The 21,581-nt window shown below is 45.7% G+C and overlaps 1 protein-coding gene across 1 annotated transcript in view; it reads right to left on the bottom strand.

Moving 5' to 3' along the window:
* The window catches only part of scfd1 (sec1 family domain containing 1), a 451,124-nt gene extending 434,043 nt beyond the window's left edge, over nucleotides 1-17,081 (bottom strand). Inside the window, exons 1-2 of the mRNA XM_078233262.1 lie at nucleotides 16,980-17,081; nucleotides 4,886-4,956 (exon numbers count right to left, since the gene is read on the bottom strand). Of these exons, the coding sequence (XP_078089388.1) occupies nucleotides 4,886-4,956; nucleotides 16,980-17,010 (102 nt within the window). The 5' untranslated portion in view covers nucleotides 17,011-17,081. The remainder of the gene's footprint in view (nucleotides 1-4,885; nucleotides 4,957-16,979) is intronic.
* Nucleotides 17,082-21,581: the final 4,500 nt, after the last annotated feature.

The raw sequence follows: 21,581 nt of genomic DNA, 5'->3' as shown, positions 1-21,581 counted from the left end.
TCCCTTCTACACCACCATGGATTGATCTGCTCTATCCTCCTTTTCCTGTATTCACTGGCATGTGGCACTGGGAGTAATCCAGAGATTACAACCTTTGAGGTCCTGATTTTCAGTCTGCTACCTAACTCCGTAAATTCCTGTTGCAGTACCTCATCCCTCAATTACTAGGGGGCATAGGTGTAAGGTGCGAGGGACATGTTTAAAGGAGATGTACGAGGCAAGTTTTTTTTTTTACACAGAGGGTGGTGGCTGCCTGGAACTCACTGCCGGGGGAAATAGTAGAAACAGATACGATAGTGACTTTTAAGGGGCATCTTGACAAATACATGAATAGGATGAGAATGGAGGGATATGGTCCCGGAAGGGTAGGGGGCTTTAGTTCCTTAAAGAATTCATGAAGTCTAAACAGAGTAATTCTGTAACAGAGTGGCACACGAACAGAGTGGCCTAATTGGGAATTTGGGGACAGTGGGAAGTTCTGGTAAGTATTTGTTAACCTCAGCTTCAGTTTTAATAGTTTTTAACAGCTCGACTTAAACTTAGAACTTCAGAAATTCGGTGCAGGCTTGGAGGGCCAAAGGGCCTGTTCCTGTGCTGTAATTTTCTTCATTCGCTCTACCTCTGTCATTGGTACCAATGTGAACCACAACCTCTGTCTGTTCGCCCACCTCCTTTAGAATGCCCTGCAGCCAGTGACATCCCTGGCATGAGGGAGGCAACACACCATCATACTCCTACCCCTTGTGCAGCTGAGCCACTCACAGAGCCATGAACATGGCTCCGAGGAATCGCCGCTCTCACCGTCTTCCAACACAGAAAGATTGTTATTGACTCTGGGTGGAGCCTTCCTAAAATCCTTCCCGGCGTCCCTTATTTGACAGATCATAGAATCCCTACAGTGCAGAAGGCCATTCGGCCCATCAAGCCTGCACCGACAACAAGCCCACCCAGACCCTTTTCCTTCTCTGACTGCACTTCCTTCAGCTGCGGGGTGACCACATCTAAAAATGGGCTATCCATCTAACTCTCAGTCTCACAGATGCACATTAGTGCCTCGAGCCGACACTCAAATTCCAAAACCCGGAGCACAAGCTGGTCAAACCTGTGGCAGTTTTCGCACACATGGTCATCCAGACTGCAGGGGCTGTCGATGAATTCCCATATGCTGCAGGTGGTGCAACACACAGGACTGATCTCCTCTGCCTTAACTTTAGTTTAAAGACTATGCTAAATTCATGCCCAGCAAAAATTTATTTGAGGTTCTTTTTTTTAAAAAACTGGAACTCTTACCTTAATGCAACTTTAAAGTGGAGGGAACAACTTACCAACTACCACTGAGTCTGTAGGGAGTGTTCTGCTGTCAACTCCTATAGCTGTAACTTAACTCTTACTATCTACATTCCTCAGTTGTTATACACACATATATATTGATTTATACACTAATCACTTCTTGTTTTCTCTGAATTCCCACTGTGTTCCATTCTGGAACCGCTCTGCTCAGGCCTTCTTGTTTTTGACACAATTTCCAAGTTCCCAGTTATGACTCAACTGCCCTACACCTGGTGATCTGCGTCTATTCAAAAACAAATGCTTGCAACTGATTGACAGTTAACTGCCACTGGCAGGCAAGTTCTGTTACCAGAATTTCTGAAGTTCTAAGTTTAAGTCGAGCTGTTAAAAACTATTAAAACTGAAGCTGAGGTTAACAAATACTTACCAGAACTTCCCACTGTCCCCAAATTCCCAATTAGGCCACTCTGTTCGTGTGCCACTCTGTTACAGAATTACTCTGTTTAGACTTCATGAATTCTTTAAGAAACTTCGAGCTTCCTCAATGACAGGCAGTAATGGCTGGACCGAGTAAAATGCAGATTTACAGTCTTCCCAAACACAATTACTGTGACATTCGTCATGTCTAGTATCATTTGAGCTTTCTTCAAAGACCTGCTTCACAGTGGAGGTATGTCGCTAGAAAGTGCATCTGTACTGATGAGCTGGCTGATCCGAGCTATTGTGCAAGGGAGTGCAAAGGGCGGCACAGTAGCACAGTGGTTAGCACTGCTGCTTCACAGCTCCAGGGACCTGGGTTCAAATCCCGGCTTGGGTCACTGTCTGTGTGGAGTTTGCACATTCTCCTCGTGTCTGCGTGGGTTTCCTCTGGGTGCTCCGGTTTCTTCCCACAGTCCAAAGATGTGCGGGTTAGGTTGATTGGCTATGCTAAAAATTGCCCCTTAGTGTCCTGAGATGCGTAGGTCAGAGGGATTAGTGGGTAAAATATGTAGGGATATGGGGGTAGGGCCTGGGTGGGATTGTGGTCGGTGCAGACTCGATGGGCCGAATGGCCTCTTTCTGTACTGTAGGGTTTCTATGATTCTACCCTTTTGGAAAACATTAATGTGTTGTCATCTCCAAACTTGAAACATATAGAGCTTTCATACTCCTTGACTTTCTGCTGATTTGCCTCATCAAGAGACTCCAAAGAACAAAGAAAATTACAGCACAGGAATAGACCCTTTGGCCCTCCAAGCCTGCACCGACCATACTGCCCGACTTAATTAAAACCCCCTAACCTTCTGGGGACCATATCCCTCTATTCCCCATCCTATTCACGTACTTGTCAAGACGCCCCTTAAAAGTCACTACCGTATCCGCTTCCACTACCTCCCCTGGCAACGAGTTCCAGGCACCCACTACTCTCTGTGCTCGTACATCTCCTTTAAACCTTGCCCCTCGCACCTTAAACCTATGCTCCATAGAAATCATAGAAATCATAGAAATCCCACAGTGCAGAAGGAGGCCATTCGGCCCATCGAGTCTGCACCGACCACAATCCCCCCCACATATTTACCCACTAATCCCTCTAATCTCCGCATCTCAGGACTCTAAGGGGCAATTTTTTTTTTTAAAACCTGGCCAATCAACCTAACCCGCACATCTTTGGACTGTGGGAGGAAACCGGAGCACCCGGAGGAAACCAACGCAGACACGAGAAGAATGTGCAAACTCCACACAGACAGTGACCCAAGCCGGGAATCGAACCCAGGTCCCTGGAGCTGTGAAGCAGCAGTGCTAACCACTGTGCTACCGTGCCGCCCCAAATCGACTCTTCCACCCTGGGAAAAAGCTTCTGACTATCCACTCTGTCCATGCCTCTCATAATCTTGTAGACTTCTATCAGGTCTCCCCTCAACCTCCGTTGCTCCAGTGAGAACAAACCAAGTTTCTCCAACCTCTCCTCATAGCTAATGCCCTCCGTACCAGGCAACATCCTGGTAAATCTTTTCTGTACCCTCTCCAAAGCCTCAGCATCCTTCCGGTAGTGTGGCAACCAGAATTGAACACTATATTCCAAGTGCGGCCTCACTAAGGTTCTATAAAGCTGCAACATGATTTGCCAATTTTTAAACTCAATGCCCCGGCCGATGAAGGCAAGCATGCCATATGCCTTCTTGACTACCTTCTCCACCTGCATTGCCACTTTCAGTGACCTGTGTACCTGTACACCCAGATCCCTTTGCCTATCAATATTCTTAAGGGTTCTGCCATTTACTGTATATTTCCTATCTGTATTAGACCTTCCAAAATGCATTTGTCCTTAACTGCCAACTCCAGTTGGCAGTTAAGTCAGTCCACCCCACACACTATGAAAGTGCAACCACTATCTAAAACACAGTTGAATGAAACAGCCATTAAAAATACTCATCACTGAATTCAAATTCTCTGTGACCAATGGTAGTCCCCATCATCATTGTGAGCCTCAGAAATCTCTATTTCATGCATTATTTTAAAAACTTTATTCTTCGCTGTAGCAACGCATTGCATAATGATATTTGGAATCACACCGATAACACTGATTAACCATTCACAGTGCGTTTCTCAGGTTTAAGTGTTTGCGTCGCCATCCCAGACCTGCTTCTTGTCTCCACTCGCAAATTGGTTAAAAGTACCACTACCTTCAGAATGCCTATTGATGACTCCATCTTTGTACTGGAATCTGCATCTAATGTTCTGTTGATCTCAAAACAGTCACCACTGAATCCTTCACTCCTTTGCTTTAATCAGAGTTGCCTGTATTCAACAGGGAAGTAGCTGAAAATGGCTCTTCCTAGAAAAGTTTTGAGGGCAGCAGCCATTTGGTCTAAAAGAGTCTTTTACTTTGGAATTGCACCCTCATCAAAAACAAAAGTCTATCAACATGAGAAACATGTGCACAATCAAGTAACGTAAATGCTAATACAGACTACAGGATGTCAAGTTTAAATCTCTTCAGTCTCTTATACTATTTCTCAAAGTCCATGATATTTCCTCAATGGATTGATCATCTGCTTTCCTAAATCTATCAAAAGCTGACCAAACCTCATATGCTTCCACCAAGTCAACCAATTTGTAGAATACATCCAAAATTTACAACAGCTAGTGCCTGGGCATGGCTTCCTTACCTCTGACTCTGCAGCCCTCGACTGAAGACCACAGGAGCATGCTGGCCTTCACAGTTCTTGCCTGGCCCGAGTCATAAGGTCAGATGAGAAAGCATTGGTTGGATTTCGAGGCAGAAAATGAGGAGCAGATTGGCAATCTAAAACTGACTGTCGCTTTGCGGGAATTCAAGCCCATTCTGTTTCACATCTACAGTGATTCAAGCAGTTTTAAAATTGTACAGAAATATATGCTACGCTAGCACAATTGATTTGAATTAAATATTGGCGAATATATCCTATGCTGTATTCTATTGCTAATATGATTTGCATCTTCTATTTTTTCAAATCTAATTATGATATGACTTGAGTTTCAGGAACAAAATTATAAAAAGTTTAGTTAGAGCATTAGCAGTTTTTTTGGTTTCGTACATTTGCTTGGAATCTAGATACATAAAATATTTCCTCACCTTCCATACAGGTTCTGTGATGCTGTTTTTAACAGGAATGACATTGAAGTTTAACATCCGTTTTAAAGCAGCTATAAAATAAAAGGAAAATTCCTCATTGAATTTTAAACACCAATGAAGTTCAAAGAAATTGAATTAACTTTGTACATTTCAACAGTATTTTTAATTGACCTGTCATATTTTGATGAATTTACTGCATTTAACACTATTAATAATACATAACCAGCAGGAATAAAATCACAAAAACTCTAGGGTGGTTGGCTCACATGAAGAGTAAAGTATGGCATATATTGCAAGGAGATTAGAATATAAAATAGGGAAATTTTACTGCAGCTCTAAGATCTTGGTGAGACCACATCTTGAATATGATGTGCACTCAGGAGACCAATCAAATTAGCAGTTTAGTGAAGGTGCACTGGAATCATTCTTGGGATGACCTGGATGAGCAAGTGGAGGGATGGATTGGTAAGTTTGCCGACGACACAAAGGTTGGTGGTGTTGTGGATAGTTTGGAGGGATGTCAGAAGCTGCAGCGTGACATAGATAGGATGCAAGACTGGGTGGAGAAGTGGCAGATGGACTTCAACCCGGATAAATGTGTAGTGGTCCATTTTGGCAGATCAAATGGGATGAAGGAGTATAATATCAAGGGTAAGACTCTTAGCAGTGTAGAGGATCAGAAGGACCTTGGGGTCCGGGTCCATAGGTCTCTTAAATCGGCCTCGCAGGTAGAGGAGGTGGTTAAGGCGGCATATGGTGTGCTGGCCTTCATCAATCGAGGGATTGAGTTTAGGAGTCGGGAGATAATGATGCAGCTTTATAAGACCCTCGTCAAACCCCACTTGGAGTACTGTGCTCAGTTCTGGTTGCCTCATTACAGGAGGGATGTGGAAATGATTGAAAGGGTGCAGAGAAGATTTACAAGGATGTTGCCTGGATTGAGTGGCATGCCTTATGAGGATAGGCTGAGGGGGCTCGGTCTTTGCTCCTTGGAGAGACAAAGGATGAGAGGTGACCTGATAGAGGTGTACAAGATGTTGAGAGGTATAGATCGGGTGGATTCTCGCAGGCTTTTTCCCAGGGCTGAAATGGCTGCTACGAGAGGACACAGGTTTAAGGTGCTGGGGAGTAGGTACAGAGGAGATGTCAGGGGTAAGTTTTTCACTCAGAGGGTGGTGAGTGAGTGGAATCGGCTGCCGTCAGTGGTGGTGGAGGCAAACTCGAGAGGGTCTTCTAAGAGACTTCTGGATGAGTACATGGGACTTAATAGGATTGAGGGTTATAGGTAAGCCTATATATAAGCCTAGGTAGGTAGGGACATGACCGGCGCAACTTGTGGGCCGAAGGGCCTGTTTGTGCTGTATTTTGCTATGTTCTATGAAGGGCTGAAGTTGAAATGGTCAGACCTATACCCATTGGAGTTTTGAAGAATTATAGAACATATAGAACACCTACAGTACAGAAAGAGGCCATTCGGCCCATCGAGTCTGCACCGACAACAGTCCCACCCAGGCCCTACCCCCATATCCCTACATATTAACCTGCTAATCCCTCTAACCCTCATATTTACCCGCTAATCCCTCTAATCTACGCATCCCAGGACACGAAGGGGCAATTTTATCTTGGCCAATCAACCTAACCCGCACATCTTTGGACTGTGGGAGGAAACCGGAGCACCTGGAAGAAACCCACGCAGACACGGGGAGAATGTGCAAACTCTGCACAGACAGTGACCCGAGCCGGGAATCGAACCCAGGTCCCTGGAGCTAACCACTGTGCTACCGTAGAGGGGATCTTATGGATACATAAACAATCCTGAGGGGATTTGATAGGGCGGATATAGGGAAGACATTCCTCTTGTGGGATAATCTCGAACCAGGGAGACATTTTAAGAATAAGATGTCTCCCTTTTAAGATGATTAGAAGAAATATTTTCTTTGAGGAACATCAGTCTGTGGAATTCTTTCCTCCATCAAGAGTGGGTCATTGAATTTATTCAAGGTGGAGTTGGATAGATTTTTGATTAAGGAGTCAAGGGTTAGTAACCCTTGAGGCAGACAGGAAAGGGGATTTCAGACCAGCCATGATCTTATCAAATGAAGGAGCAGGCTCAAAGGGCTAATTGACCTACTCATGCCCCCAAATCCCATACTCCTATAGATGATTTATTCACAAAGCAAATGACTTCAGATATAGAAACATAGAAACTAGAAGCAGGAGTAAGCCATTCAGCCCTTCGAGCCTGCTCCACCATTCATCTTGATCATGGCCGATCATCTAATTCAATATCCTGAACCACCCTTCCATCCACATCCCAAGAGCTATAACTGATTTCTTCTTGAAAATCAGACACCGTTTTGGCCTCAACTACATTCAGTGGTCGTGAATTCCACACATTCACCACCCTCTGGGTGAAGAAATTTCTCCTCACCTCAGTTCTAAAAGGTTTACCCCTTATTCTCAAACTATGCCCCCTAGTTCTGGACTCCCCCACCATTGGGAACATTCTTTCTGAATCTATCCTGTTTAACCCTATTAGAATTTTATAAGATTCTACGCGATCCCTGTTGTGGAGAATTTCTCTGTTGGTGCAAGTTTCTATGAGGTCCCCTCTCACTCTTCTAAACTGCAATGAATAATCCTAACCGACTTAGTCTCTCCTCGTATGACAGACCTGCCATCCCAGGAATCAGCCTGGTAAACCTTCGCTGTACTCCCTCTATAGCAAGGACATCCTTCCTCAGATAAGGACACCAAAACTGCATACAATACTCCAGGTATGGCCTCACCAAAGCCCTATACAATTGCAGCAAAACATCCCTTTCCCTATACTCAAATCCTCTCGCTATGAAGGCCAACATACCATTTGTCTTCTTTACTGCCTGCTGTATCTGTGCGCTTACTTTCAGCGGCTGATGCACAAGGACTCCAAGGTCTTGCTGAGTATCCGCCTCTCTCAATTTACACCCATTCAAGTAATAATCTGTCCTCCTATTATTGCTACCAAAGTGGATAATCTCACATTTATCCACATTATACAGCATCTGCCATGCAGATACCCACACACACAGCCTGTCCAAATCACGTTGAAGTATTTCTGCATCCTTCGCACAGCTCACCCTCCCACCCAACTTTGTATCATCTGCAAATTTGGAGATAATACATTCAGTTCCCTCTTCCAAATCATTAATATACAATGTGAACAGTTGGAGTCTAAGCACAGATCCCTGCGGAACCCCACTAGTCATTAACTGCCAATCAGAAAAAGACCCAATTATGCCAACTCTTTGCTTCCTATCTGCTAACCAGCTTTCTATTCATCTCAAGACATTACCTACAATCCCATGTGCATTAACTTTACATAGCAATCTGTTATGTGAGACCTTGTCGAAAGCCTTGTAAAAGTCTAAATAAACCACATCCACCAGTTCTCCTCGGTCAACTCTACTATTTACATCCTCAAAAAATTCCAATAGATTCGTCAGGCATGATTTTTCATTCTTCTGAATTCCCATGAGCATAGTTCCAGTCTATTCAATCTCTTCTAAGCCAACCCTTTCAACTCCGGAAGGTGACAGGATAGTTTGCAAGAGCGGTTGATAAAGCTAATGAGATCCTGGGCTTCGTAAATAGGGCAGAGAGTACTGCATCTTAGGAAGGATGTGAAGACATTAGAGAGAGTGCAGAAAGGATTCACAAGAATGGTCCCAGAGATGAGGAAGATAGATTGGAGAAGCTGGGATTGTTCTCATTGGAGAAGAGAAGGTTGAGAGGAAATTTGATACAAGTATGGGCGGCACGGTAGGACAGTGGTTAGCACTGCTGCTTCACAGCTCCAGGGACCTGGGTCCGATTCCCAGCTTGGGTCACTGTCTGTGTGGAGTGTGCACATTCTCCTTGTATCTGTGTGGGTTTCCTCCGGGTGCTCCGGTTTCCTCCCACAGTCCAAAGATGTGCGGGTTAGGTTGATTGGCCATGCTAAAATTGCCCCTTAGTGTCCCAAGATGCGTAGGTTAGAGGGATTAGCGGGTAAATGTGTAGGGATATGAGGGTAGGGCCTGGGTGGGATTGTGGTCGGTGCAGACTCGATGGGCCAGATGGCCTCTTTCTGCACTGTAGGGTTTCTATGATTCTATTTAAAATGATGAGGTGGCTAGGCAAAGTGGATATTGATGAACTGATCCCATTTGTGGAAGTTCAAGAACTAGAGGACACAAATTCAAGCAATTGACAAAAGAAGAATGGCGACACGAGAAAACCTTATTTACACAGCAAGTGGATAAGATCTGGAATGCACTGCCTGCGAGTGTGGTAGGCAGGTTCAGTCAGGACACTTGATTCTGTGGAACTCATTGCCACAGAGGGCTGTGGAGGCCAGGTCATTAAGTGTCTTCAAGACAGAAATAGATAGGTTGAATGGCAGAGCAGACTTGATGGACTGAATGACCTAATTCTGCTCCATATCTTATGGTCTTATGTGAGGAGGGCTTTAAAAGCAGTGATAATCAGCTAAAACACCAATGCACTCACACTGGAGAAAGGCCATTCACCTGCTCCATGTGTGGGAAGGGATTCACTCAGTCTTCTAACCTGCTGACACACCAGTAAGTTCACAAGTGACTGCAGAGGTTGGATTCTTCTGTAATTTCTGGTGATAATCATATTGAGGACTGAATGTGAGAAAAGTGTGTCCCAGCCACATCCCATGATAGAATAGAGAAAAAGAGACTTTAACATGATGAAACATCCCAAGGTGATTCGTCAAAGAGGTAGATTTTCACTCACTGGTCACCATCTTGAAACTGAGAGTCAAAGAGGTGAGCAGGGAGATAGACCTTCCTCCCGCACGACAGGCCTGGGTTACCCAGGTCCCCAGCCGCTGTTATCTTGGAAGAGAAAGGCAGGGATTGTTCAGGGAGTAGGGGGCATGGATGACCATCTTGGTAAGGGCAGAGGGAGTGGGTGGAGATTCAGAGACCCACAGATTTTTTCAGACCTTTACACCTTTTCTGTCCATTTGGTAAAATCTGTTACTTCCTCGGTTGGTGCATCCTCCTCATAGCGTCTTAGTGGAATATATCCTTATTCAGAGTTATGAATTATCTCATTAAATATCTGCCACTGATTCTCCACCATTTTACCTTCCACCTATTTTAACCAATTTTTTGGAATTCACTTCCTCAAAGCAGTGAAGGCTGAGTCATTGCTCCTATTAAAGGCTGAATTAGTTACACTGATTTTTGATCCACTCAGTATTCACGGGTTATGGAGATTGGGAGAAAAGTGGGGTTGAATCAGATCAGCCATGATCTTACTGAATGGTGAAGGCGGCTCGATGAGTCGAGTGGCCTACTCCTGCTCCTAATTTGTATGTATGTATGACTCTGTTTTAGGCAGCTCCCGACATTCTGGGATTCATTTGTCTATTCATACTATTCCAATCCTGTATTTTGCTGTGACATCCCAATCTACTAAAAAGTATTTTTATCCTCATTCTTCTTGGCTGCAAATCTTGCATTGTACTGATAACTGTGCCTCTGGATGATCTCAGAATGCAGTAATCATCAAGCCTTCTATTCTCTATGGCTTCATGGAACATGCTGGACGTTGGACTGGGGTGAACACGGTAAGAAGTCTCACAACACCAGGTTAAAGTCCAACAGGTTTATTTGGTAGCAAATACCATAAGCATTCGGAGCGCTGCTCCTTCGTCAGATGGAGTGGAAATGTGCTCTCAAACAGTGCAAACAGACACAAAATCAAGTTGCAGAATACTGATTAGAATGCGAATCCCTACAGCCAGCCAGGTCTTAAAGGTACAGACAATGTGGGTGGAGGGAACATTCAACACAGGTTAAAGAGATGTGTATTGTCTCCAGACAGAACAGCTAGTGAGATTCTGCAAGCCCAGGAGGCAAGCTGTGGGGGTTACTGATAATGTGACATAAATCCAACATCCCGGTTTAGGCCGTCCTCGTGTGCAGAACTTGGCTATCAGTTTCTGCTCAGCGACTCTGCGCTGTCGTGTGTCGTGAAGGCCGCCTTGGAGAATGCTTACCTGAAGATCCAAGGCTGAATGCCCGTGAATGAACACCACTCGACAATCACCAGGCAAGACTGTTCTCTTCCTGTGGGGGAGCACTTCAGCAGTCACGGGCATTCAGTCTTGGATCTTCAGGTAAGCGTTCTCCAAGGCGGCCTTCACGACACACGACAGCGCAGAGTCGCTGAGCAGAAACTGATAGCCAAGTTCCACACACATGAGGACGGCCTAAACCGGGATGTTGGATTCATGTCACATTATCAGTAACCCCCACAGCTTGCCTCCTGGGCTTGCAGAATCTCACTAGCTGTTCTGTCTGGAGACAATACACATCTCTTTAACCTGTGTTTAATGTTCCCTCCACCCACATTGTCTGTACCTTTAAGACCTGGCTGGTTGTAGGGATTCGCATTCTAATCAGTATTCTGCAACTTGATTTTGTGTCTGTGCACTGTTTGAGAGCACATTTCCACTCCATCTGACGAAGGAGCAGTGCTCCGAAAGCTTATGGTATTTGCTACCAAATAAACCTGTTGGACTTTAACCTGGTGTTGTGAGACTTCTTACTGGGTTCATGGAACATACCATTTGTTTCACCAAGACTGCTGGAAATGACTGCTTCCCCAGGAAGTCTAAGGCAGCACACATCTGATCCACCATGGAGTCTCTCTCAGAACCGAACACCAATTAGAGTCTTTCCATATGCGACAACTCCAGCACAATTCAGCAATGTAAATACTAACACTGAACAAGAGAAATTGAACTTGTTCAATCTCATATACAATCTGCCATATTCCATGTTACATTCTTATCAATCAGGGTATAGATTACAAGTGCAGAGAGGTCCTGATGGAGTTGTGAAGAACTTTGGTGAGGCCACAGCTGGAGTACAGTATGCAGTTCTGGTCACCACATTATAGGAAGGACATGAACGCACTGGAGGGGGTGCAGAGGAAATTTACCAGGATGCTGCCTGGGATGAAAGATTTAAGTTATAAATGGGTTGGATAGGCTAGGGTTGTTTTCGTTGGAGCAGAAAAGACTGAGCGGTGACCTGATTGTGTTCACGATTGAGGGGCATGGACAGGGTGGATAGGGAGCAGCTGTTCTCCTTAGTTGAAAGGTCAGTTAGGAGGGGACACAAGTTAAAAGTGAGGGGTGGAAGGTTTCGGGGGGGATTTGAGGAAAACTTTTTTTTTTAAAACACAGAGGAATGCACTGCCTTGGGAGAGTGGAGGAGGCGGGATGCCTCACATCCTTTTAAAAAATGCCTGGATGAGTACTTGGCACACCATAACATTCAAGGTTATGGGCCAAGTGATGGAAGTGGGATTAGATGGGCCAGTCAGGGCATTTTATGCATCGGTGCAGACTCGATGGGCCAAAGGGCCTCTTCTGCACTGTAGTATTCTGTGATTCTTGCATGAAATCTATCAAAGTCTGACCATGCCTCCTTGACACACATAAATCATCTTTCTTGTAAATTTCATTTGTGAACTCTAACAGAAAATCCAAACCTTTCAAACCAGTATCCAACTCTCAAAATATTTTGCTTCTGATTTTACTTGGTAGGAAGTGACAACATCAAGCCTGGTTTCCTTTATGAAGGGCAAATGTAACCCATGTTCACATATCCACTTAATTCTTCCAGTGGTTGCATAGTTCAGATTCTGAAAACATGGAATGCTTTGCAAAAGGGTATATCTGAGGCACAGCCCATACCTATGATATAAACTTAAATGGTCTCAAATTGAAAAGAGCTCCGGAAGAAAGTTCCATTTCAGCTTTTAAATCTCTTCCATTGAATCCCTACTGTGCAGAAGAAAACCATCTAAAAGTATTATTCAGAAATCTGAGTACCTATTTTTCATAAATGCTGCAAGTAATAAATAAAATGGTCTGTTCCATATTTATGTTTTATTGCAATTATTCATGTTGTCTCAGCACCAAAGAAATGAAAGAATCTCAGATCATCCCAAAGTGCTTCAAGTATCTTTTGAACAGTACTATATCAGTGAATGGAGCTCATCTGCACTGCAATGTACCACAGACGGATGAAAGATCAGAATCTGCTTTTGGTAGTGTTGGCCGAGCAAAGAGAATCGGCCTGGGCACAGAGCTCCCACTTCAAAGTACAAGTTATCTTTCACCCCCAATTGAACAGGAAAGCAAAGCCTCAAATTGACATTATATTGAAAAGACACCTTCTGAGAAAACAATATAGCCCTCAAAGGTCAGTGTGATCACTCCAGACCAAAGTACAGTTTGAATTCCCAATCTTCTAAACAAGAGATAAAAATGCTGTGGGAGCCAAATTGACAGTTAAGCGCAAATACATATTAGAAACTGACTCAATACATTCAATAACTAACGGTCTTGCTTGCCAAGGATATAAGAAAATATTTCTCATAGCTCACTAAACTGACAAGTTCTCTTGTATTTTCTGACTGGGATAGCAGAAAGATATACACTGTCAGCTAAAGGTTTAAGCTATAAACTACAAAACAGATTTTCTAAAAGTAACACACAAGCAGAAGTCAAAATGAATACAGCAGCTTCCATTATTTTTAAACAGCTGTTCAAATGACCCTCTGCTCAGGCACAGAATGAGCAAAAGACTCAACCAGGCACACTGCCACTTGCATCATAGCTCTTACACTTAAGAATTGAAAACAACTCAAGACTTCCACGATCTTGTCCGCAAAAGGCTGAGTCAATGTAAACTTTCACAGCTGAGATCAACAGGTTTTTGTTCAGGAAGAGGACGAGGGATATAGAATAAAAGCGAGAAATGTAGAGACATAAATCAGCCATTGTCTAAGTAGATGGCAGAACAGGTTTGGGGAGGCTGTGGTACCTAGTCTCTCTAGTAATGCATAGTCCCAGGCTAATGCTCCAAGATTTGAGTTCAATTTCAATTAATATATCAAGAATTTAAAACAAAACTAGTCTCAGTAGTGGTGACCATGAAACCATTGTTGACTGTCGTAATCTGGTTCACACAGTAAGAAGTTTAACAACACCAGGTTAAAGTCCAACAGGTTTATTTGGTAGCAAAAGCCACACAAGCTTTCGAGGCTCTAAGCCCCTTCTTCAGGGGAGTGGGAATTCTGTTCACAAACAGAACTTATAAAGACACAGACTCAATTTACATGAATAATGGTTGGAATGCGAATTCTTACAACTAATCCAGTCTTTAAGAAACAAAACAATGGGAGTGGAGAGAGCATCAAGACAGGCTAAAAAGATGTGTATTGTCTCCAGACAAGACAGCCAGTGAAACTCTGCAGGTCCACGCAACTGTGGGAGTTACAAATAGTGTGACATAAACCCAATATCCCGGTTGAGGCCGTCCTTGTGTGTGCGGAACTTGGCTATCAGTTTCTGCTCTGCGACTCTGCGCTGTCGTGTGTCGCGAAGGCCACGACACACGATCTGGTTCACCAACGTTATTTAGGAAAATAAATTTGACATCCTTACTTTATGACTCCAACCCACAGTGATATTGGTGACTTTTAAATATTCTCTCAAATGGCCACTCAGTTGTACAAAACCACCACAGTAGGCAGCACAGTGGTTAGCATTGATGCCGCACAGCGCCAAGGATCCAGGTTCGACTCGGGTCACTGTCTTTGTAGAGTTCGCATGTTCTCCCCATGTCTGCATGGGTTTCATCTGTGTGCTCCAGTTTCCTTCCACTGTCCAAAAGATGTACTTGTTAGGTGGATTGGCCATGCTAAATTCTCCCACAGCGTACGCGCAAAGGCACCAGTGTGGCAACTGGGGGATTTTCACAGTAATTTCATTGCAGTGTTAATGTAAGCCTAAAGTTTAAAGTTTATTAGTCACAAGTAAGGCTTACATTAACACTGCAATGAAGTTACTGTGAAAATCCCCTAGTCGCCACACTCCGGCGCCTGTTCAGGTCACTGCACCTAACCAGCACGTCTTTCAAACTGAGGGGGGAAACCGGAGCACCCGGAGGAAACCCACGCAGACACAGGGAGAATGTGCAAAATCCACACAGACAGTGAGCCAAGCCTGAAATCGAAGCCGGTTCCCTGGGGCCGTGAGGCAGCAGTGCTAACCAATATTTGTGACAAAGTAGCAAAGTCAGCTCCATTGACCTTGTACAGTCCTCTTATTGGGGGCTTGTGCAAAAACAGAGAGCGCTGTCCCACAGACTAGTCAAGCAACAGCCTGACAAGATCATACTCACTGAATCATAGCTTACAAGCAATGTTGCAGATGCCACCCTGGCTATGTCTTGTCTCACTGGCAACACAGTGGTATACAGTCAGGACAGAGTTACCCTGCAAATTCTTAATGTTGACTTCAAACCACATGAAGTCACGTGGCATCAGATCAAATATGCGCAAGGTCCTTCTGTTTACCACCTACCATCCCCACCCTTCAGCTAATGAATTAGTACTTTTATATCACACAAAAACAGAAAATGCTGGAAACTCTCAGCAGGTCTAACAACATCTGTAGGGAGAGAGAGAATGGAGCCAACATTAAGTCAGATGACTCTTCATCAAAGCTCAGTACTCCTCCATATTGAACATGAATTGGATGAAACAAGGCAAAGTCACCAGACTTCAATGTCCATTACCAAGAGTGGCTCAACAGCACCACTAATGACCAACTTGTTTGTGTCCTAAAGGACATAGCTGCAAGACTGGGTCTGCAGCAGGTGGCCAGGGAACCAAGAGGGAAAAACCTACTTGACATCATCTGCACCAATCTGTCACAGGTGTATGTACCCTTGACAGTACTGGGACAACTGAGCAGTATACAGCCCTACCTTCACATTGAGGCTACCCTCGGTGTTTTGTGGCACCGTCACGGCACTAAATGGGTTAGATTTTAAACTGAAATAGTTCTTTAACTGCTGCATTCTCCATGGTAATGCCTCGACCAGAGTCCACTTGCCAATCAATCAGTACAAATTTAGTTTCCCTTTTCCCAGCATTATTGCAAATTGTCCTGATGAATCCAAGACAAGGTTTTAACGTCTCTTTTTCAGCAATACTCAAGTATGGTACCACTAAATGACTATTCACTTTGAAGAGTGAAAAACTGGAATTGGGTTCTTGATCATGAATTAAAACTAGAACAGAATTAAACACATCTCAAATCCAATGAAAGGATGAAAAATAACAAAAGTGCGAGCCAAATAAAATGGAGTATCAAGTTTTCTGAGATGAACATCGACATAACCTTAGTAATGTTCTCAAAGCAGCGAAAGAGAATTTTACTCAACTGCAAAATGACCCACTTGTACAAAGGCAGTGTTAAACATACATCCCCTGGAAAAGATAACCGAAGGTTGGATCAAGGAAAATAACTTAAAATCAAAAGATGATCCTGAATTGGAACACCATAACATGCATTCAATTGTCAGCTTGGATCTGGAATGTCTCACTTGCTGAAACATTAAATTGGATTTTGATTCGATTGAATTGGATATAAACAATTGTTATTAAAGACAACTCAGATGTTTGGCTGGTATTTAAAAATAAAGTTTGTTGTTACAATACCCCTCCAATAAAAGACCTTTTTTTGTTGTTGTAACAAATGGTCTTGGGGGCGTGCATATGTGCAAATAAGTACGAAAGTGGAATTCAACATTAGTCAGAAAAACGTGACATTACCAAACATATTAAACCACTTGTGAACAAATAACAGACATTTACCGGACACCAGAGAGACGTAACTGAAACTTTTTTAAAACTCAGATTTTGTGCAACACAGTAGTCGTTCCTATTTAGACACCAGTGCCAGATCCAAGAATGTATACCTATGCATAAAAATTAACCTCTTTAGAAATGACAGAACAATACACAAATGAAAAAAACGCCGAGTACGAACATGAGCAACTCCCCATTCCACCTTAAAACCAATATCATCAAGTTACAACCCTGGGAGGCCTTCACACCACTGATAGGCAGATACAACACAATTCGGTTACTTTTCCATACCATAGCTTTGTCAACGTAGACAAAATTTCCAATTCCTGCTCCAAACTCTTGTCAAATGAATACTCACCAATCTGTTTCTCTCTCACAGACGCCGCCATCTTTTCTTCGGCCAGATGACGCGAATCGGGATGACGTGGCGGTGGCGGCGAGGCGGATGCGCAATGCCGGAGAAGGCTGAGAGCGGAAGCTGCAGAATCATTGGTCACAGTGCAGAGTGATTGTGCACTCTGCTGCATGGTGATTGGTCACAGTGCAGAACGATTGTGCACTCTGCTGCACGGTGATTGGTCACAGTGCAGAACGATTGTGCACTCTGCTGCACGGTGATTGGTCACAGTGCAGAGTGATTGTGCACTCTGCTGCAGGGTGATTGGTCACAGTGCAGAGTGATTGTGCACTCTGCTGCAGGGTGATTGGTCACAGTGCAGAGTGATTGTGCACTCTGCTGCATGGTGATTGGTCACAGTGCAGAGTGATTGTGCACTCTGCTGCATGGTGATTGGACACAGTGCAGAGTGATTGTGCACTCTGCTGCACGGTGATTGGTCACAGTGCAGAGTGTTTGTGCACTCTGCTGCATGGTGATTGGACACAGTGCAGAGTGATTGTTCACTCTGCTGCACGGTGATTGGTCACAGTGCAGAGTGATTGTGCACTCTGCTGCACGGTGATTGGTCACAGTGCAGAGTGTTTGTGCACTCGGCTGCACGGTGATTGGACACAGTGCAGAGTGATTGTGCACTCTGCTGCATGGTGATTGGACACAGTGCAGAGTGATTGTGCACTCTGCTACACGGTGATTGGACACAGTGCAGAGTGATTGTGCACTCTGCTGCATGGTGATTGGACACAGTGCAGAGTGATTGTGCACTCTGCTGCACGGTGATTGGTCACAGTGCAGAGTGATTGTGCACTCTGCTGCACGGTGATTGGTCACAGTGCAGAGTGTTTGTGCACTCGGCTGCACGGTGATTGGACACAGTGCAGAGTGATTGTGCACTCTGCTGCATGGTGATTGGACACAGTGCAGAGTGATTGTGCACTCTGCTACACGGTGATTGGACACAGTGCAGAGTGATTGTGCACTCTGCTGCACGGTGATTGGACACAGTGCAGAGTGATTGTGCACTCTGCTGCACGGTGATTGGACACAGTGTAGAGTGATTGTGCACTCTGCTGCACGGTGATTGGACACAGTGCAGAGTGATTGTTCACTCTGCTGCACGGTGATTGGACACAGTGCAGAGTGATTGTGCACTCTGCTGCACGGTGATTGGACACAGTGCAGAGTGATTGTGCACTCTGCTGCAGGGTGATTGCACACAGTGCAGAGTGATTGTGCACACTGCTGCACGGTGATTGGACACAGTGCAGAGTGATTGTGCACTCTGCTGCAGGGTGATTGCACACAGTGCAGAGTGATTGTGCACTCTGCTGCACGGTGATTGGACACAGTGCAGAGTGATTGTGCACACTGCTGCATGGTGATTGGTCACAGTGCAGAGTGATTGTGCACTCTGCTGCACGGTGATTGGTCACAGTGCAGAGTGATTGTGCACTCTGCTACAGGGTGATTGCACACAGTGCAGAGTGATTGTGCACTCTGCTGCACGGTGATTGGACACAGTGCAGAGTGATTGTGCACTCTGCTGCATGGTGATTGGACACAGTGCAGAGTGATTGTGCACACTGCTGCACGGTGATTGGACACAGTGCAGAGTGATTGTGCACACTGCTGCACGGTGATTGGACACAGTGCAGAGTGATTGTGCACTCGGCTGCATGGTGATTGGACACAGTGCAGAGTGATTGTGCACACTGCTGCAGGGTGATTGCACACAGTGCAGAGTGATTGTGCACTCTGCTGCACGGTGATTGGGCACAGTGCAGAATGATTGTGCACTCTGCTGCAGGGTGATTGCACACAGTGCAGAGTGATTGTGCACTCTGCTGCACGGTGATTGGGCACAGTGCAGAATGATTGTGCACTCTGCTGCACGGTGATTGGGCACAGTGCAGAATGATTGTGCACTCTGCTGCAGGGTGATTGGGCACAGTGCAGAATGATTGTGCACTCTGCTGCAGGGTGATTGGACACAGTGCAGAGTGATTGTGCACTCTGCTGCACGGTGATTGGGCACAGCGTAGAGTAAATGTGCACTCTGCTGCATGGTGATTGGACACAGTGCAGAGTGATTGTGCACTCTGCTGCACGGTGATTGGCCACAGTGCAGGGCGATTGTGCACTCTGCTGCATGGTGATTGGACACAGTGCAGAGTGATTGTGCACTCTGCTGCACGGTGATTGGCCACAGTGCAGGGCGATTGTGCACTCTGCTGCACAGTGATTGGACACAGTGCAGAGTGATTGTGCACTCTGCTGCAGCATGATTGGACACAGTGCAGAGTGATTGTGCACTCTGCTGCATGGTGATTGGTCACAGTGCAGAGTGATTGTGCACTCTGCTGCACAGTGATTGGACACAGTGCAGAGTGATTGTGCACTCTGCTGCATGGTGATTGGACACAGTGCAGAGTGATTGTGCACTCTGCTGCACGGTGATTGGTCACAGTGCAGAGTGATTGTGCACTCTGCTGCACGGTGATTGGTCACAGTGCAGAGTGTTTGTGCACTCGGCTGCACGGTGATTGGACACAGTGCAGAGTGATTGTGCACTCTGCTGCATGGTGATTGGACACAGTGCAGAGTGATTGTGCACTCTGCTACACGGTGATTGGACACAGTGCAGAGTGATTGTGCACTCTGCTGCACGGTGATTGGACACAGTGCAGAGTGATTGTGCACTCTGCTGCACGGTGATTGGACACAGTGTAGAGTGATTGTGCACTCTGCTGCACGGTGATTGGACACAGTGCAGAGTGATTGTTCACTCTGCTGCACGGTGATTGGACACAGTGCAGAGTGATTGTGCACTCTGCTGCACGGTGATTGGACACAGTGCAGAGTGATTGTGCACTCTGCTGCAGGGTGATTGCACACAGTGCAGAGTGATTGTGCACACTGCTGCACGGTGATTGGACACAGTGCAGAGTGATTGTGCACTCTGCTGCAGGGTGATTGCACACAGTGCAGAGTGATTGTGCACTCTGCTGCACGGTGATTGGACACAGTGCAGAGTGATTGTGCACACTGCTGCATGGTGATTGGTCACAGTGCAGAGTGATTGTGCACTCTGCTGCACGGTGATTGGTCACAGTGCAGAGTGATTGTGCACTCTGCTACAGGGTGATTGCACACAGTGCAGAGTGATTGTGCACTCTGCTGCACGGTGATTGGACACAGTGCAGAGTGATTGTGCACTCTGCTGCATGGTGATTGGACACAGTGCAGAGTGATTGTGCACACTGCTGCACGGTGATTGGACACAGTGCAGAGTGATTGTGCACACTGCTGCACGGTGATTGGACACAGTGCAGAGTGATTGTGCACTCGGCTGCATGGTGATTGGACACAGTGCAGAGTGATTGTGCACACTGCTGCAGGGTGATTGCACACAGTGCAGAGTGATTGTGCACTCTGCTGCACGGTGATTGGGCACAGTGCAGAATGATTGTGCACTCTGCTGCAGGGTGATTGCACACAGTGCAGAGTGATTGTGCACTCTGCTGCACGGTGATTGGGCACAGTGCAGAATGATTGTGCACTCTGCTGCACGGTGATTGGGCACAGTGCAGAATGATTGTGCACTCTGCTGCAGGGTGATTGGGCACAGTGCAGAATGATTGTGCACTCTGCTGCAGGGTGATTGGACACAGTGCAGAGTGATTGTGCACTCTGCTGCACGGTGATTGGGCACAGCGTAGAGTAAATGTGCACTCTGCTGCATGGTGATTGGACACAGTGCAGAGTGATTGTGCACTCTGCTGCACGGTGATTGGCCACAGTGCAGGGCGATTGTGCACTCTGCTGCATGGTGATTGGACACAGTGCAGAGTGATTGTGCACTCTGCTGCACGGTGATTGGCCACAGTGCAGGGCGATTGTGCACTCTGCTGCACAGTGATTGGACACAGTGCAGAGTGATTGTGCACTCTGCTGCAGCATGATTGGACACAGTGCAGAGTGATTGTGCACTCTGCTGCATGGTGATTGGTCACAGTGCAGAGTGATTGTGCACTCTGCTGCACAGTGATTGGACACAGTGCAGAGTGATTGTGCACTCTGCTGCAGCATGATTGGACACAGTGCAGAGTGATTGTGCACTCTGCTGCATGGTGATTGGTCACAGTGCAGAGTGATTGTGCACTCTGCTGCATGGTGATTGGCCACAGTGCAGGGCGATTGTGCACTCTGCTGCATGGTGATTGGACACAGTGCAGAGTGATTGTGCACTCTGCTGCATGGTGATTGGACACAGTGCAGAGTGATTGTGCACTCTGCTGCATGGTGATTGGTCACAGTGCAGAGTGATTGTGCACTCTGCTACACGGTGATTGGTCACAGTACAGAATAATTATGCACTCTGCTGCAGGGTGATCGGTCACAGTGCAGAGTGATGGTGCACACTGCTGCATGGTGATTGGACACAGTGCAGAGTGATGGTGCACTCTGCTGCATGGTGATTGGACACAGTGCAGAATGATTGTGCACTCTGCTGCACGGTGATTGGGCACAGCGTAGAGTAAATGTGCACTCTGCTGCATGGTG

The sequence above is a fragment of the Mustelus asterias genome, chromosome 18 (assembly GCF_964213995.1).
Source record: "Mustelus asterias chromosome 18, sMusAst1.hap1.1, whole genome shotgun sequence".
Classification (NCBI taxonomy): Eukaryota; Metazoa; Chordata; class Chondrichthyes; order Carcharhiniformes; family Triakidae; genus Mustelus; species Mustelus asterias.
Note: the sequence above shows the minus strand (reverse complement) of the source record. Positions and strands in the feature narration are given on the sequence as shown.